This window comes from Quercus suber, unplaced genomic scaffold (assembly GCF_002906115.3).
Source record: "Quercus suber isolate HL8 unplaced genomic scaffold, Cork oak 2.0 scaffold_40, whole genome shotgun sequence".
NCBI classification, from domain to species: Eukaryota; Viridiplantae; Streptophyta; class Magnoliopsida; order Fagales; family Fagaceae; genus Quercus; species Quercus suber.
In genome coordinates this window covers 1,326,520-1,346,899 of record NW_027069505.1, presented here as the reverse complement: position 1 = coordinate 1,346,899, position 20,380 = coordinate 1,326,520, and the positions used below count along the sequence as shown (strand labels likewise).

General features: G+C 35.4%; 2 protein-coding genes across 2 annotated transcripts; both read right to left on the bottom strand.

Moving 5' to 3' along the window:
* Window positions 1–733: 733 nt before the first annotated feature.
* On the bottom strand, window positions 734–14,996 carry LOC111985892 (receptor-like protein 56). Its single transcript, XM_065771166.1, is given in 10 exon segments — window positions 734–1,225; window positions 1,374–1,861; window positions 1,958–2,116; window positions 2,205–2,350; window positions 4,104–4,230; window positions 4,233–4,681; window positions 4,683–6,045; window positions 6,048–6,098; window positions 6,994–7,140; window positions 14,606–14,996. Coding segments are annotated over 10 exon segments (3,813 nt in total).
* Window positions 14,997–17,298: 2,302 nt separating this feature from the next.
* Window positions 17,299–19,577, bottom strand: LOC111985893 (cuscuta receptor 1). The gene is given in 3 exon segments (XM_065771165.1): window positions 17,299–17,690; window positions 17,693–19,450; window positions 19,562–19,577. Coding segments are annotated over 3 exon segments (2,166 nt in total).
* Between the last annotated feature and the right edge of the window lie 803 nt (window positions 19,578–20,380).

The following is a 20,380-nucleotide window of genomic DNA, read 5'->3' as shown; positions in this document are numbered from 1 at the left end:
TTATTTAATTGATATCTAAATTTATTAAAAATACCTTACTTAAGTACATTGACTTAGAGTATCTCTCTCCTTGGTTGGACATGCATGAATATGATGTGATAATCACGCCTTCATACGTTTTCCAGCCATAGCACAGCACATAGCATAAAAAAAATGTGCTTTCTTAGAATTTTCTGCAAATCTGCGCAGAAAGTAAACATTTTCTGGAATATTAACTACTTAAAAAAAATTAAATTTAAATTATTTTAGCTCAAAAACATATTAAAATTGTTATGCATTTGGATACTAGTGCTCCTGGAATATAGTGATTTCATGCTCCCATATTTTATATAAATGATGGATCCTAGTATGAGCTTAGTTAATAGAACCTACAATTCATGTAAGGGAATAGTACCATATCGTTCCATACACCCAAGCCGAAGTGAAATGTTTTGCTAACAACATGGACGATACTAATAAGATATGTTCATAAATCCTTAAAATATGGTCAAAAATGATAAAAACAATAGAAATGAAAACCATTCATTCATTCATTCATGAAATCTAAGGGTAGACCACCACAGTCCAAAAACCCTTGAAAGTAACGAGTAATTGTTAATAAAAGCTCGTCCATAAACTTTGACGAGAGGATTGTACTTAAATAAATTTTAAAAAGAAAAAGAAGAAAATAAAAGCCCAAAACAATGGGCATTTCTAGAAAAGATAAAACATAAATTTTCTAAGGAAAACAAAATCACTTGGGCTCATCCTGAGTAATTTCAGTGTTAGCATCGTTCATAATGTTTACATCCTCGGAACTCGTCTGCAACAAAGAACTCTCTGTGGCAAAGGGAAGCTTGAAGGAATCAAAGTTTAAATCAGGATAAGCTTCTTTGGCATCAGCACGGAAGTCCTCATAACCAGCAGCATAATGGCTGTCTAGACGATTCTTGTACTCGTCAGACTTCTTAAAGGCTGAAATGGCTTCCTCACGTGCTTTCTCCAAGGATGAAGTGAATCCTGAAACTTCTCCCTCCAAGTAAGCAATACGAGTGTCCTTCTCGACACCATCTGCCTTGAGTTCTTCCACCTCTTCCACCTCTTCCTTTAACTTCGTCTCACTTGCTAGTAAACAGTTGACTTCATCAGTTAGCCTAATCACCTCCCCATTTTTCAACAAAATTTCATTACTCAGCTCCTTAGCCTTTTCTTTTGCCGTCTTGGCCTCCTCAGCAAGTTCCTTAGCCTAGCACGTCGCTGTATAAAACTTTAACATAGCTTGTGCATGGACGAAGGAAAGTTAGAGATTCTATAAAAAAAATAAAAAAAAAATAAAAAAAAATAAATAAAAAAACAACTTATTAAAAGCACACAAGGACGAGTAAAGGTCCTACCTTGAAGAGGTCATGGATTCCAGAACATTCAAATTCCTTCACTGACATATTGTAACATTCGTTAACCTCATTGTCAGTGACGATTCCTTTGAACGTTCTCCATGCATAGCCCTCGTCCAGCACCAAGTTAGAGGGACGATCAGATGGCTTTGACGGATGAGGCTTGCGAGCAGTCTTAGATGGAGGGGGAGTAGGATCAGCTTGAACAGGATGAACTATCTGGACGGGCTCCACGATGGTAGGAGGGTCGTCCAGATTCACCGTCGGAGGAGTAAATTTGGGGACCTTGAGAAGAGAAGTCTGAGTGGTCTTTTGTTTTTTGGAGCCTCGACGACTAGGAAGGTCGTCCAGGTCCACAACACTTGAAATCTTCTTAGACTTTCTCTTTCCAGCCTGGACGGCAGTCTTCTGGACGATAGGAGGCACGGGAGCATCCTCGTCCCCACTGGTTATTGTTTTTTCCTTATTTTCTCTTATTGTAATTATTCCTACAACAAAGGAAATTAGTAAAAAAAAAAAAAAAAAAAAAAAAAAAAAAAGAAGGGAGGAAAGAAGGTAGAGATGGACGATACTTCTGAGGGTACTTTCCTCATGGCCTAAGTTCTCAGCCGTTGGTTCTTGACCAAGCCCCCACGTAGCCAAACTGCTGAAAGTTACTAAGTCATGAAAAGTCCTTCTAGGGAAGGCACGAACTTGGTCAATTCGATCCAAGTATAACCTATTCAAACGTGGACGAATAACAGCTGCACCAATAAAAAGCAAGGTGGTTAAACGATTAAGAGTTGGAAAAATGTAAGGATACAAAAGAAATAATGTAGAAAGGAAACATACCCTCAGGACGAAGGCGACCTATGGGGCTGGTAAAATGAGGGAAAGGGGCATAACCAACATCACTTGGGTCCCCAGCCCAATTTCCAGAAATAATAAAAAACTCTTTTTTCCAGAGCCTGTCAAACGAGTTACGGCCCTTTATCAAGCTATAATGAGAGCCTTTAGACGAGAACTGGTAAAAACCAGCTAACTTCTTTATTTCTGAGGGCTTATAACAGTAGAGGAACTCGTCCACTGTTATAGGACATTCCCCTTCCAATGCCTCATGCCATAACACTTACATGGCAACTATCGTCCTCCAACCATTGGAGTTAAGCTGGTTGGGACCAATGCCTAACCTATGGAGAAGCCCTCTACAAAATGAATATAAGAGAAACCTAAGGCCAGCTAAGAGGTAAGATGTGTATACTCCCAAGCCAGAAGAAGGAGAACAACACCACTCTCCTTCCTTGGATAGACGAGGTTCAAACTCCCTAGGGATTTGGTATCTATCTACTAAAACTTTTAACTTAGAGGCGTCTAAGGTGGACGCTACCTCGGGTGCACAACTGTATATTACATTCTTCTCTTCCTCCTCCTCGTCCTGAGAAGAGCTAGGTGACACTATGGACGAGCTAGCCCCAGCTCCAGAGGTCGTCCTACATTGCATTTCCTAGAATTCTTCTAAGGAAATGCCAGGAACCCCAGACGAATAATGCTCGTCCGAGGAACTACTACTATAACTAGTGCTACCCTTACCACTCTCAAAACTCCCAGACGAGACGTCCTGATACTCGTCTATTTCTCTCTCTGTACTACTAGACGAAGACATAACTAAAATAAAGATCAAGACGAAAACCTAAAAGGAAGAAGAAATACCTGAACTAGGACAAAGGCTAGATGAGAATCTTGGACGAGATAGCAGAAGGGAGTCTATGAGAGGTAAAGGGAAAGAAAGAGAATGTGCCTATTTACAGGGCCCAGGAGTAGGGTCAGCGAAGCGACACCATCCACTGAGAAGATGACACGTGGCAATTGCATGGAAAAATGTAATCGACTTAACTGTTCAACTAATTAAATCGCAACACGTGGCTACATAAAGGGAATTAAATCGCTATAATGTCCTTGGACGACACCCTGGACAAGGGGGCAACTGATGGGTATCAAAAATTACATCTATGGTTCGTCCAAAAGAGTCATCCATGATCATCAGTTTTAGCTGAACGGTCAGAACATCTCTGATTCGTCCAGATATCTCGTCCCTAAGTATGGATCGATGGAATCCCCAGAGAATCAAAATTGAAAGAGTCGTCCATGTGCAAAGTGCATGGACGACCCTAACAGTCGGACAAAGAGTCGTCCATGGGCATTGTACATGGACGACCACACAACACTTAGCAGATTCTGGAGTGGTTAATCAGCCCGTATTCATCACCACCAATTCCTCCCAAGTATGTAACTTCTAGTAGCGGTTATAATTTCTATAGCCGTTGAGGAAGTTATGTCCGGATTCCACAAATCTGGGGGAAGTTATTGAGCCAATAACCACCTAAAAGTTCTCTATATAAGGGCCAGTCTGAACCACGCAAAGGTATGAGAGACTAAAATTTTTACTCCTAATACAGTTAGAACTCCATTAGTGAGAACATACTAACTTAGCCATCGGAGGGTATTAGGTCGGTCCACCCCGGTCTCCTCTGACAGTGTGTTTGTTTTTCAGGCCTTCGCTACCACTTTCAGCCCATCGAAACCGAGTTGTTCAGCCTGTTGATTCTGTTCGTCATCAATAACCATTATTGAGACCAAATACACTTGAGTAACTACTTCCAAGCAGGAACTAAAGATTTCTAACGATTTAGATAGTCTGATAGCCTTTTGAGATGGTTAGAAACAAAATAGTAACACAAAAGCATACAATACCTGATAGAGTTGTAGCACTTCTGTTGCCAATAAGGATTAATATAAAGAAGAGTAATGACCGTCACAAAGAGCACGACGAAAGATACTGAAAAGCTTGTAAAGAAGACCAGAGGATCTATTTCATGCCCTTACTTTTTGTTGGTGATGGAGGTGATTCACCTACACTGGTGCATGCTTTTACCAAAGGCGGTGCACAAAGAAATGGATTTTCTTTATAGCTGCTATTGTCAAACGTCCCAAATTGTGCTTTCATGTCTGGAATCCTACCTGTTAAGTTGTTGTAGGCGACGCTGAAAACTTCCAGAAAGTTTAGATCAATCAATTCTGAAGGAATTCCTCCTGTCAAATTATTGTAAGAAAGGTCCAAGCTCTCTATTTGGGCCAGATTTGAGAATGTTTTAGGAATGGAGCCTGTCAAATAATTGTGAGACAAGTTCAGTCCAAGAATGGAAGATAGGTTTCCTAGTTCATCTGGGATTTCACCCGTCAGATTGTTACATGACAAATCCAATCCAAACATGATATCCAGAATTTTACCTTTGTAGGAGTCGGGCCTATTTTTAGTTACAAACTACACCAGTTTTCCCAAATGTGATATTATCAAGGCAGCTAGGTATGGAACCAGAGAAAGAGTTTCTTGAAAGATCCAGCAAGCCTATCTTATTCAACTGGCACAACTGACTCGGAATAAAACCGCTGAAATGGTTCCCTGCCAACATAAGAACTTTTAATTTGAAATGTGAACCAATTTCTAAAGGTATATTGCCAGACAGGCTGTTATCTCTGACGTCCAAAGCTCGAAGAAAAGATGAATTAAGAAAAGCATTTGGAAGTGATCCTGTGAAATTGTTCCCCTGCAAGTATATATGCTCTGTGAGGTGCATTAGGCATTTAGGTAAAGTTCCTGAGAAGGAGTTATGAGAAAGGTCTAAAAACGGAAGTGAAATTAGTTCACATGAAACCTGACCTTCAAAAGAGTTATTTCGCAAATCAAGTGCACTTAGTTCAGTCATATTACCTATCAAGGCAGGAATTTTGCCTGACATGTAATTGTTACTGATACGCAGAATGAAGAGGTTAAAGCATTTGGAAACCACTCCTGATATAGTTCCTGTGAACTGGTTGTTGTTCAAATTCAAAGTTTCTAAATTAGTCAAGTTGTTGGAGTGCTCTGAAAATATCTGACCATGAAAGTCATTGTTAGATAAGTCCAAAACAACCAAGTTGAAGCAATAAGAAAGAAATTCTTCTGGTACTTCCCCCGAGAAATAATTGGAGGACACATCCAATCTCTCCAAGTCACTCATGTTAGCTATTGAGGATGGGACAGGACCTTGAAAAGCATTTCCTGATAAATGTAATAACCTTAGCCTTGGAAGTATTGTCCCTATGTTTTTTGGAAGCTGCCCATCAAAGTGGTTGTCTGAGACATCCATCCACGAAAGATTCATATTAGGATAGGGTGGCAGGTGGAACTGACCCATGAAAGAGTTATTTTGAAGCTTTACAAATTTTAGTCCTGTATTGTTCTGAAGCAACCAGTCAGGGAACCTTCCTGCCAAGTTATTCTGAGACAGATCAACTGCCAACAAATTGTACTGATGAAAGAGAAATGTGGGAATTCCTTTGTCAAGCTTGTTCAAATTACAGTTAGATAGCACAAGGACCTTTAACTGAGACATAGGTTTCCAACCTTGAATTTCAGTTTCTATCTCAAATTTGCTATTATCACTTATAAACCGAACAAACTCAAGCTTAACGTGATTAGAAAATGAGCTGAATAAAAATAAACCCCCAAAAAGATTATGACTAAGATCAATGTATTGAAGGGATGTGAGGCTGGGTACCAAAGATGAAGGAACATTGCCAGTGAAATTGTTCCAAGAGAGATCTAACAGTCTGAGAGACGACAAATTGTTAAGGCACAGGGGAAGGTTTCCTCAAAGTTATTTTCACTAAGATCTAACTCTTCAAGTTTCTTCAATTCACATAAGCCTGCAAAGAGAATAAGTTTCAGTATTTCGTCTCCTGAATGTCTTAGAAAAACAATACACATACGGGCACAACACAATGTAAATCGTATATCTACTTGAGAAGAGTCGTGGCTGTGAATGTCATGAATTTACATACAACTAGCCAATGTTTCATATGATGTGCCTTGCATTCAGAAACATTTTGAAAGAGATTATATTATGTCCTACGTATGATACTTCTTATGTGATATATTTCTCAATTTCAACTATATTACATGTCATTAAATAGATAGGATAATCAAGAATATGAACCAATTGCTCTAGTGAACTGACGGATGTTTAATTATTTTCACTAATTTTATGGTTATGTTCAAGCAAGAAAAAAACAAAGGATACAATTATGTATTATATTCCACTTTAACAAAATAAATCTTTTTATATTCTGTTTGTGTATATTAAAATTGATTAGATCTTTTGAGGTATTTTGTTGTATTTTGTCTCAATTGTTGATTAAGCATTCAATTTTAGCAAGAATGTCAAATTTTCAGATCAGTTTTTTTTTTTTTTTTAATTAAATCTTATCAAAATAATTTTAAACATTCATTTAACATAAACAATTTAGTGTGTCACCTTTAAATAATTAATACATGAAAAAATATATATTTACTCTACTTATATATACACACACACTCACACATATTACACCCACAAGCAGGGAGCCAGCTGACAGACCTCCCAGCTGAAGGTACGCGCCTGCCAAACTATGCGGGAGTCACCTCACATTTGTGAATACACCTCACCACTAAGTTTACCCACCAACGGAAACCTGCGGACAGCGGGACTTAAACCTAGGTATGTTGCACGAAGCGTTCAAGTCTTACCCACTCAACCAAGCCCCCATTGGCGCACATAGTTACCTTTAGTTGGTAAAGAACCATTAAGTTTGTTTCATGACAAAGATAATGCCTTGAGAGAAGACAGTGCCACTATAGACTGAGGAACACTTCCAGTTAACTTATTTGAGCTCAAATCTAAAATCTCCAACCTACTGAAGGTTACTAAATCTAAAAAGAGAAAGGTAAAGTCAGATATGATTCCTTTCATAAGCAATTTAGAATTTTAAGAACTCGATCTGTTCGTACCTTCAATTGGTAGGGCTCCATTCAGGTAATTATATTGCAAGATAAGCACCTCCAGTTTGCTTAAGTTAGTCAATTCTGTAACAAAGGAATTAAGACATTTTATATGGTACAATGATTCCAGTGAAAGTGCAGTACTAATTAATACTGTAGTTTTCTTCCATCATAAGACATTGACAAATCTCTTTTCGTTTTATATGAATATGGAGAGAAAAACATAAATATTTTGATAAGGTAAAGTGTTATGGGTGCAGGATTTCGACTTTGCACTTCATTTTCACAACATTCACTATGACCAAAGGAATTCTTAGGATATAATTGATTGATGCAAATAAAGTTTGAGAGCAACTGACATTTTTACATACCTTCCTTTGAAAGCTGCCCTTCCATTTGATTGCTACGCAGGTCTAGAGATGTAAGGGCTGAGAGAGAACCCAAATACCTTAAAAGTTTTCATGTCGAAGTCATTGTAACTTCGATTCAGGCACTTCAGCTTTCTCAACTTAGACAAATAAATGGAATCTGAAAAACTTTGAAACCGTGGTTGTCAAATGTCGCCAATAGTTAAATTCAAGAAACATCATTAAAAATTATATATATATATATATATTGTTTTCCATTTCCTTATAATATTAGTAGTTTGGTTAGGTGAGCAGTAAGTCTCACCTTAGATACTATTCATAAATAAAAAAATGAGTAGTTAATATAATTTATCTGGAAAAAAATTTATAATTTTAAACTTTTAAGTCAAATAGTGTCTCTTTATGTTAAATTAACAGCTCATTAGCTTAAACTTTTGAGTCAAACCTTGGCCCACACCAAAGTTGTCTCAAGCGTCGTGTCAAGTGTGTGGCAAAAAAGTTGGGCCTAAAAGAAAAAGAAAAAGAAAATGCCAATGTGTGGTTTTAGGTTAGGTTTCTAGATTTTAGATTTGGTTTTGATCTTCTTTGGACTTCGAGATTGTGAGGGGTTTATGACTATCATAGTTACAAAACCTGGACCGTACAATCCAACCGATTAACCAAAAACCGGCCTTTGATTCATTTTTAGAGACATAGAACTGACTATGGCATACTTTTTTCTTAACTGTGTGAACAACAGTTGAACGGGCGAATTCACTTAACGACACCCAATTTACCACAATTTAAACCAAGTGGGAGAGGAGCGATGAGAGAGAGATTATCGGTCTGAAGGGCAGTGAGAGTTGTGAAGGACAATGAGAGCCATGAGGGGTGAGGTGAGAGAAAGTGATATCAGATATTGATAGAGTGAAACATTAGGGATTAATTTTCTTTTTTACTATTGAAAAAAAGTTGAGCACTCTAGCAACGATTCATTTTCCTTTGAAGATGAATTATTTTGTCTCCATACATACAATACATTACTGCTTCTTTGTGCCTAGCTACTTCCACCTATGCCCTTTTATTTTTGACAAACAGGCAACGAAATATTATTTCATTACCAATTATACCTACTTTTTTACATATTGGGTGACAAATTCTTTTGTCGTCATAGATACAATACATTACTACTTCGTGCCTAACAATTTCCACTCAGACCCTTAAATAGACAACAAAAAATTATTTCATCACCAATGATACCTAATTTTTTACATATTGGAAAATGAATTCTTTGTCGCCATACATACAGGACACAAATAGGCGATGAGAAATTATTTCATTACCAATGATACCTAATTTTTTACATATTGGGGAGATAATATTAGCTTTTCGTCACCTATTGTTAGTAGTATTTGGCAACGCATATTTTGGTCTCCTTAGATCTCATTTTTCACGACAAAATAGTTCATTGTTGTAGACATCCTTACATCTCCCACCTAATAGTTTTAATGATGATGAATTTAGTTTTTCCTCACTACATCTCCCATCTAAGAGTTTTAACGGTGATGAATTTAGTTTTTCCTCACAAAATGTTGTAGTGTACTTATTTTGAAAAATAAAAGCTTAAATACTAAGCTTGGCAAGAATAGTTAGACACTATTAATGTCCAATATGATAGCCAGTAGCCTGGATGCTTGGAGTTGGTAAGGAATGTAAAACTATTATATTTAAAAACAGTTTGAAGAATCAAATCTAAGAGTTTTAATGGTGAAGAATTTCGTTTTTCCTCACAAAATGTTGTAGTGTGCTTATTTTGAAAAATAAAAGCTTAAATACTAAGTTTGGCAAGAATAGTTAGACACTATTAATGTCCAATATGATAACCAGTAGCCTGGATGCTTGGAGTTGGTACGGAATGTAAAACTATTATATTTAAAAACAGTTTAAAGAATCAAATCTATTAAAATAGTTTTTGGATTTCAACTTTGTATTCAAGCCAATATTAACACACACAAAAAAGCACCATATATAATAACAGTTCAAAGTGTCCAGGAAAAATTAGGTTAATATGTTATCCAACTATAGATAAAGCACTAACAAAACATAAATACAAAATCTCAGAGAGAGAGAGAGAGAGAGAGAGAGAGAGTAACAATAAATAAATGGATGATATGTCAAAAGAAAATGGTGATAGGATTGGATAGTTTGTCCTAAGGAAATAGCCTATCTATATTGCATATAATTGCATTATATTTTTTTTATAAATTTTCTCATTCTTATGTACGAAACTACGTAAAAGTGCAAGACCCCACCAATCTTGATCGGATGTCATCATCTCCATAATTATTCTTGTATTTGAATAGCTTAAAATTTGCCTTCTATTTGCATAGTCTACAAGAAATTGGACAAGTAATGGCTGAAAGTCAGAAATATCTCTCTCTCTCTCTCTCTCTCTCTCATTACCTTGCATTTTCTGGGAGAAATTGAGTCCATTGGAACCTAAATCTAGCATCTCCAAGTTTTCCAAGGTTGATAATTCTGCATGAAAATTAAAACAGATAAGAATAATATATAACAATTATTGGATTCCATTTTAGATTTTATAAGGAATATCAAAAGTAGCAATGCCATCGGCAGGAAAGTATCCCATCAGATCATTGCTGGCAAGAATCAGAGTCCTAAGAGATGTGAGCGAACTCAATGATGTCATGACGCTTCTGTTGAAGACGTTATAACCAAGATCTAATGTCTCTAGCTCTTTCAATCTTGACAAGCTACTAAAACCTGCAAGGTTATATGAGAAAGTACAGAGAGCCAAGAATTGAAAGAAGAGAGGAAGCTCAAGCTAGAGAGACTCTTGGAATGAAGAAAGTTTTGTATATTACTCAAATTGAATGAATTTGTACAGTGATCTGTGCCTAAATACAAAAAACAAAGCAAACAAAAATATCCCAAACTATGCGGAAACAGTTACAACACGTGTGCTTGTTATTGAGTCACGTGTGAACAATTCTCACTTAAATACATCACTAAACTACAAGCGTTTAATCAAAGTTACACTGTACAACCAAAACTACAATGTTAAGCTGTTGTTCATCTTATCTCTGCACTTCTTTCTTCTTCTGTCCCATTCCTTTTCTTGCTTTCTGATCTGAATCATAATCTTGATACGCCCCCTCAAGATGACAATCAAAACTGTAAATGTTCACAATGTTCATCTTGGCAAGTAAAACCTTCAATTGTTGACCACTGAGTGCTTTTGTAAGCAGATCAGCTAGCTATGAGTGGGTAGAAATGAAAAACAATCTTATGACTTTATCTTCAACCTTATCTTTGACCAAGTGACAATCTATCTCTATATGTTTAGTTCTCTCATGAAACACAGGATTCTCACCAATATATATATAGCTGCTTGGTTATCACAAAACAGCATTGCAGGTTTTGGATGATACACTTCTAAATCTCTCAACAAAGCTAATATCCAAGTCATCTCACACACAGTCATTGCCATGGCTCAATATTCTGCTTCTGCAGAAGACCTAGACACTATAGATTGCTTTTTAGACTTCCATGAAACCAGAGAATTACCCAAAAAGACACAATAACCAGTGGTTGATCTTCTAGTGTCAACACAAGATGCCCAATCTGCATCTGTGAATGCCTTTAAGTGCAAATCTGAGTTAGATGATAATAAGATACCTTGTCCAAGACTTCCCTTGATATAGTGCAACACCTTATAGGTTGCATCCAAGTGAGGTTTTCTTGGTTTGGATAGAAATTGACTCAACTTATTCATTGAATAGATGATGTTTGGTCTGGTAATGGTTAAATATATCAACATGCCAACCAGCCTTCTATAAATGCCAGGATCAGTTAACAACTCCCCATGGTATTTGCTCAACTTTAAGTTTTGCTCCATAGGAACTTTGCTGGGCTTGCAAACTGCCATGCCTGCATCTTTGAGCACTTCCAAGTCATATTTCCTTTGACATAAGGAAATACCTTTATCTAATCTTGCCACTTAAGGCCAAGAAAGCATTTTAAATTTCCAAGATCCTTTAGTTTGAACTCTTGATCCAAGAACACTTTAAGTTCTTCAACAGCTTGAATATCATTGCTGGCTATAAGAATATCGTCCACGTAGACTAAAAGTGCTATGAATGACTGATTAAACTTCTTGGTGAAAAGGGAGCAACCTGATCTTGACTGTTTGAATCCACATTTGAGAATAGTGGATGAAAATTTTGAGTACCACTGCCTTGAAGCCTACCTAAGGCCATACAAGGATTTGTTAAGCTTGCACACTATGTTCTCCCCCTTATTGTGGAATCCTAGAGGCAGATGCATGTAAACCTCCTCATGAAGCTCTCCATGAAGGAAAGCATTGTTAACATCAAGCTGAGTTAGGTGCCAAACCCTCACAGCAAAAATGACAAGCAAAGTTTTAACAGTGGTCATTTTAGCAACTAGAGAAAAGGTATCAATGAAGTCCAAACCCTCTTGCTGTGTAAACCTCTTAGCTACAAGATGGGCCTTATACCTTTCCACTGTGCTATCAACTTTATACTTTACTCTATAGACCCACTTGCACTCAATGGCCCTTTTATGAGATGGTAAGGGAGTAAGAGACCAAGTTTGGTTGGATTCTAAGGCAGCAATCTCAGCAGCCATTGCAGTTTGCCATTTAGGATCTTGGACAGCCTTATGATAGGAATTTGGTTAAGAGACAACAGTGATAAGAGAGCAAAAATGGGCATAGGATGGAGATAAAGTAGAAGAACCAAAAAAATGTGATAAGGGGTATTTTCTACCTAAGGTGTGTGAGGCTGAACCAGACTTGATGGCATGATTGGAATGGTCAAACTAATCAGTAATAACATTGCTGCACTTATAGTCTTGCAAATAGGAAGGAGGCTTAGACACTCTAGTGGATTTCTTCAAAGATGGAGTTGAAGAAATAATAGTATGGTCAGTGATGGAGGGATTAGAACTTTCAGTAAAAACAGGAAGAGGGACATCACAAGATGGAGAAGTAGATTTATCAGGTGATGGAGAGTGTAGTAAAGGATTAGAAGGTGAAACAGAAAAATCAGGATCAGGAATGGGCTGAGTGATGACAGAATCAAAATGGGATGCTAAAGGAGAATCAAACAAGGCAGATTGGGAGGTGTTAGAGGTATCTAAAGGAGGAAAAAAGTGAGGAAAAGTGATATTTGAGTGAGGTGAGGAAGAATAAGTGGATGAAATGAAAGGAAACCCAGTCTCATGAAAGGTGACATCTCTAGAGACAAAAATTTTCTTAGTGACCAGATTGAGTAATTTGTAACCTTTGACACCAAATGGGAAACCCAGAAAAACATAGGGAATAGATCTAGGATCAAATTTAGATCTGTTATGAGACAAGGTGGACACAAAACAAAGGCAACCAAAAACCTTTAAATGAACAAAAGAAGGTGGTTTATTGTAAAGTTTCCCAAAAGGAGTTTTATTTTCTAAAATGAAAGAAGGCAGTCTATTGATGATGTATACAGTAGTCAAAACACATTCACCCCAATAGGAAATAGGCACATTAGACTGAAATTTTAATGCTCTAGCAATGCTTAAAATGTGTTGATATTTCCTCTCCACAACAGAATTTTGTTATGGAGTGGCAACACAAGAATGTTGATGTATAATCCCATGAGCAACATAGAATTCTTTAAGGAAAAATTCATGAGCATTATCAGTTCTAATTGCTTTAATATTGGTGTGAAATTGTGTTGATATCATTTTGTAAAAGGAAATCAATAAGGGTCTAGTTTCTGATTTGGACTGCATAAGATAGACCCATGTTGATCTAGTTGCATCATCAACAATGGTGAGGAAATATCTAAAACCATTATGAGTGGATCTTGCAAAAGGACCCCAAACATCACAATGAATGAGATCAAAAGCATTAGAATATATATTAGTATTTTATATATATATATATTTTTTTGTTTTGACCCCCTAAAATAAAAATTTGAATATCCTGATCCTAGATTTTTTTAAGCTCAGCTAAAATAAGTTTGAATATGATCCTCTTAACAATATCTTGGCATTTTTAAACACAAAACAAAAAGCCCAATAACAAACCAATTTAATCTAAAACATGGAAGAAAAAAATATAAGTCCAACAACAAAAGCAGAAATTTATTCTTAGAAAAAAACTCCTTTAGATCTTAACAAATTCGAAATAAATCAATCAAATGAGAAATTAATTGATGAATGATTGTTTGGTTGTGTACATTAAAATAGATACAGCTCGTAGGATTGATAATGAAGAAATCACGTAACAATTTCAAAATATAAAAAATCATTGAAAGCAATTGTAAAATTTTATGTATTTCAATTTTTTTTTTTTTTTTTTTGTGATAACGATATATTCAAGTTCTCTTTTGTTTTATATTTTTTATAATTTACGTTTCTTATTGAACCCCTTTAAAAATAATCCTGGAACCGCCACTGGTCGAGTCATGTTTGTTGTGGATCAAACTTCGTGAGCGTGTTGCTTCCAATCCAAAGGGCATTATATGAATTTTATTTTTATAACTTTTAATTAGAATATTACATCAAAAACACTTGGTCGAAACAGTTTAATTATGACACACTTTAGACAAATCCAAAAAACTTCTTTAAAGCATGTATGCAAATGCATGTTTAAAAAACAATTTTCAGTATTTAAAAAATATGATATATATATATATATATTTTATTTTTTTCACACACTTTTCATCTACACATATTTCTAAAAAGTATAAACAACGTTACTAGAATAATATTACCAAACGGACATTAAATTTAAATTTTTTGTATCGATTAAAGTAGAAATATTTTAAAGGACCTTTTATAACAAAAGCTAATCTCAAACTCAAAAGTATTTATATATGGCTTCAATTCTTAAACTCGTTATTTGGATTTAAATTTCATTATTTTCAGCCTCTATTTCCATGAATGTGGAATTTTTCATTTTTCTCCGTAATAAACAATTGCAGATGAAATGCGGGGAGAGAGATTAAGATAACACATACCTTCGTCTCCAACCCAACCACCAATTGCACTGTGGGACAAGTTTAGACTTCTTAACTCCTTGAAAGGCCATAACAAAGAAACGTTGAGGAACCAAATTATAGTAGCATTAAAAAGCAAACCCTCGAAAGGTATATGTATATTGTTGAGGGAGAGCTCGATTACATGACTTGTGGTGAAGTTGCATGTAAATTGCTCCCAAGTACAGCAGCCACTCTCTGTATCGCCAACCCATGAACGGAAAAGACTATCAGTAGCACCATTGGATTTGATAAACGCCTTGATTTCTAAAAGTGCCAACTTCTCTTCTTTAAAGCAGCCTCTACTCCCATGGATTTGAACCAAAACTACTATACCCCAGAATATGCACTTGGCTAAGGTTCTCCACTCCATTGAAAAATGATCTTATGCTGCCAATGCTAGACCGGTGTTCATATATTTAAGGTAGTAAAGGAGTCAAGCTAATGCTGGAAAATGAGGGCCATACTAGCATGGAAAAATGGGCTATACACTTCTCAATCATCTTGACTCTTTTAGAGCATTCACATTTTTATTTATTTATTTATTTTTTTTTTTTGAGAAATAGAGCATTCACATTAGAGCTCTTATGTTAAGTCTCAAACAACCAAAAAACATGTTTATTGGAGTTCTTATATCTAAATTTGTTTTAATAACTTGCTACAATAAAAACTGTCATATTACTATAACAACAAACTAAAATTAAAAATCAAATTTTTTTTTTTAAAATTATTCAAAAATATCTTTTACACACATCTCACTTACACACATTGTACACACTTTTTTGAACTAAAATCATGACTTCAAATCACAATTTCTATGCAAGAGTGATGTGCATGTACAGACTGTACAAGTAGATGTGTCATGTGCGTAATAGACATTGCCCTTTTGTTTTACCTCTAGACTCTAGTTAGTGAGTCGACATCTCAATCTAGTATTTGCATGCTTGCCGTTTGTTAAGAACCCAAATTATTAATTCAATATTATAAGGTCCTGTTAAGGAGTGTCCTAAAGGCACATGTTAAAGATTAATAAATGCTTAATTATGAGTTGCAATACACACTTTAAAAAAAAATGCACGTATTAATTAGTCATTGGCATACACATACAAATTCATTAAATTGTGGTTTTTCAGATACATGTGTACAATATGACTTTATTTTTTTAAAAAAAAAATTGAATAAAAATTGTTAGGTTCTAGAAGTTTAGAACAATTGATAAATCGTGAACACAAACTTGTCTAGATATAGATCCTAAAGTCTATAGGTATTATTAGACAATGCTCAAGGTAATTCAAGTCAAGATTCAAGAATAAGTAAGTTGCAGAAAGAAGATTTCAGAATTTGCCTAGTTCAACCAATCAAGACTCAAGAGACAAGCTCGACCAATCGAAACATGTATCTGCAGAATTTTAATTAAACCCAAATAGCAATTCAAGCCCATTAATGATTAGGGTTTCGGATCTATTTATCCTAGTATATAAAGGAAACCCTAAGCACAAAAAAGTGTGCCTCTTTTGTATCTAAGGTTTTGTATCCAAAAAACTCTATCATATCTTCTACTGGTGTTATTTCTTGAAAAATCTCAAGATCTAGTATTATAGAAGTTGCTACCTTCTTTAGTTATCATAGGTGCTGATGATCTAAACCTTCAAGGGTGGTCTTGGAATCACAAATAGGAGAGTTTGTATTTTTTAACACAAGTATAGATGCTTGTTTTGCAAAAGCCAAATAAAGAAGGAGCCCGTGGATTCGGAGCTTGTACGTGGTCATATCAGTAAGTTCCACATGTGGTAGCAATAGGATATTAGTGGTCTAAATCTTATTGTAAATTTCGATTCTCTATAGTGGATTTGCTTTTTTACTTTGGAGATAACTAGGTTCAATCCTCTTCAGGTTTTTTACCAATTTGATTTTCCTAGGTCATCAGATCTTTGTATTATTTACTTTTCTGCTGCTTTACATGATATGACTTTATTATTTTAACCTAGATCTGAATAGTAAACCTAAGTATTTACTTGGTTAATTAATTAGGTTAAACAATCTAGTTTACAGGGATCTAAAACCTAACAAGTAGTATCAGAGTAGATTAGCTCTTGATTTAGGTTATTATACCTGGAGTTGATCCTTGATCCCTGTTATCATGGATAATTTATGTGTCTTACTGTTTTTTATTGTGTTGTTTTGAATAAAAATGACACTATTGTTTCAGTTGATCTTTCTGAGACTTGTGAAATGAATTTGCAGGATAACAAGTGGTTTCTTCCAATTTCCCTTTGACGTAAGGGTCAAACTTTTCAACAAATATGAAACTAAATGTATCTATGTACTCCCTCCAAAATCAAGCTTTTGGATTTTTTATTTTTATTTTTATTTTATTGTTTCACATTTATATTTTCACAAAATTTCAAATTTTCATTTGCATTTCAACAAAAACTGATTTTGATATGATTCTAAACAAACTTGATAAGTTGATGTAAAGTAAAACAGTTCGAATTAGTTTTGTTTTGTTTTTGGTTCATCTTATATCAGAACTACCCCTATTATATTATGTAGTTTGCCAAATACCCTCATTTGATATTTGAAATCATTGTCATTTATTCATTGCTATAGCCTATAGATACAAAGGTTTCTACAATTAGAGTTTTCAGAAATAGATGTCTTGGAAACCAATGAAGCTAATTATACAAAACACTAGATAACTTACGCAAAGTATGTAGCACAAAATAATAACAGGAATGAACACGATCCTCAATCAAATTGAAGCACCATTGTCGCCAATAAGGATTTATATAGAGAAGAGATATAACTCCCAGGCAGAATATGATAGACACCGAAAAGCTAACAAAGAAGACCAGAGGATCAATTTTGTACCATTTCTCATCATTCGCATCTGGTGTCGGGGTGGAAGGTGAATCATCTATGCTGGTGCAATTCTTCAATGGTGATCCACAAAGAAATGGATTTCCTATATAGCTGTTAGCATCAAATGTCCCAAACTGTGCTTTCCCATCTGGAATTCTACCTGATAAATTATTGTAAGCAACTGTGAAGACCGCTAAAAATGTAGTTCGATTAACTCGGGTGGTATTTCTCCACTCAAACTATTGTGAGAAAGGTCTAAGCTTTCTATTTGAGTCAAGTTGGAGAATGTCTTTGGAATGGAACCTGTCAACTTATTATAAGATAGATTTAGTGCATGGATCGAAGAAAGCATTCCTAATTCTGCTGGGATTAAACCTGTTAGATTGTTACATGAAAAATCCAATCCAGACATGAAATCAAGAAAGCCACCTTTGTAGGAGTAAGTCCTGTTTTTTGTTGCAAAATTTGCTTCATCTTGCTCATACAAAGCTTCCTGAATATGAAATTCAAAATTCTTCACTAAGAGACTTCCATATGGGTAAGATGGATCCCAATGCAAAAAACCAAAACCTCTATCTTCAAACCCAAATTCATCGAGCCCATACCCCCCAAAGTTGATGTATAGAAAGCAGTTAGGTATTGACCCAGAAAAGAAATTACTGGAAAGATCTATTAAATTTAATTTGTTCAATCGACACAACTGAGTTGGAATGTAGCCACTTAAAGAGTTTCCTTTCAACAACAGAATTCTTAAGCTGGAAACTGCTCCGAGTGCATGGGGAATGGTGCCTGACAAGTTATAACTAATATCCATTGTCATGAGAGACGGTTCCATTGTCAGATTGAAAAATTCTTCTGGTATAGACCCTGAAAAGAGGTTCCCTTCTAAATGTACATGCTTTAAGCTTGATGCTCCTGACCAGGAAGGCAAAGATCCTGACAGAAAATTATGAGAGAAGTCCAAAAAAAAGAGCATTGATCCATACGTTTCATTGCATATCCAGCGGGGAATCGTACCAGACAGATAGTTGTTGCTAGCATCCAAATATTGCAGGAGAGTGTATTTGTATAATAAAATTGACAAAGTTCCAAAGAACCTATTGTCATTTAATTCCAGAAGCTTCAACCTAGTTAAGTTAAACTGGGCTGAGATTAAATCCCCTTGAAAATTATTATATGATTTTTTCAAAGCCATCAATTTCAAGCAACCTGCAAACAATTCTTGTGGTAACACTCCTGAGAAGTTATTAACAGACAAATCCAGCCTCTCCAAGAGACTCATGTTACCAATTGAGGAGGGGAGAAAACCTTCAAAAGCATTTCCAGACAAGTCTAAATTCTTTAGGTTAGATAGGATTTTCCCTATACCTTCTTGAAGCTGCCCTTCAAGTTGATTTTTTGACACATCTACCGACGAAAGACTGTCATTAAGATGGAGCGGCAAATGAAACTGACCAAAGAAAGAGTTATTCTTCAGATTGACATATTCTAGCCTTGTATTGTTTTCAAGCAACCAACCAGGGAACCGTCCTTCCAACTTGTTGTGAGAGAGATCAACCACTTTCAGGTTGTACTGGTGAAGGAGAAATGTTGGTATTTCACTAGAGAGCTTGTTTAGGCACCCTGATAGGATGAGGAACTGTAACTGAAACGAAGGCACCCAACCTGAAATTTCATTTATCTGGAATTTGTTTCCATCACATGTGAATTGAACTAGTTCAAGCATGGAGTGATTAGCAAATGAGCTGAATGAAAATAACCCATCAAATTTATTAGAACCAAGATCAATGTACTTAAGGGACGTCAGGCTAGCTATCCAAGACAATGAAATATTTCCAGTGAATTTGTTTCTAGAGAGGTCTAACAGTTGAAGAGACGTCAAATTGTTTAGGCAAGGAGGAAGGGTCCCTTCAAACTTATTGTATGCAAGAACAAGCTCTACAAGTTTATTCAGTTTACACAAACCTGGAAAAATAAATTTAATCAATATCCAACACCATTATTATTATCATTGTCAGTATCTTTCATTAATTGGTTTCAATTTTTGCAAGCATTAATTATATCATTACAATTAACGGTCACAAACTGTCATTGTCAGATTTTAATACATTTAACAGTACTTCCCTTGTCTTGGTAAAGAGCCTTTAAGTCTATTGCCACCCAAAGCTAAAGCCTTGAGAGATGATAGTACCCCTATTTAAGAAGAAACAAATTCATTGAACGTATTCTCACTCAAATCTAAAATCTCCAAACTGCTGGAGGTTGCCAAACCTATGGAGCAAAAGATAAAGGACGATTACTGAAAACATAAAATAGATGGTTGCTAATTGCTATTAGAAAATAAATAAATAAAACAGATTTATTGTTAAGCTATAGAAGGCAATTTAGCCCTGTATCCTCAACTTCTCTGAAGTAAGATCAGTCACATATGTTGTTCTATCGTATATAAAATTATACTCCTTCAAGAGTCCCCAATTAGCAAATTTTTCATTACTGCAGATAATGTTTTATTAGGCTTGCCTTTATCTCATGTCCTCCTTCTGCTCAAATAAAATTTTTTTTTCCTTATGATGCATTAATTGGTCTCTGTTAAGTGTTACACTTACACATGACCTAATTATATGAAGCAAGATCATTCATCTTTTATATATATTAAAAATAAATAATAATAAATAAATAAAACCATCTTTTTTTTTTTAGGTCGTAACTTTTTTCTTTGATTTTTCCTAGCATCACCTTAATATTCTTGTTTGGCATATGTTGTCATGTTGATATGGCTTGCTCTACCCTGGCTCAAAATTTCTCTAAATATCATTATGTTCAAAAATGTAAAAGAGGTACCGTGCAAAAGAACAACACAATTTGCAGACTGCTAAAATAAATAAAAGGAATATT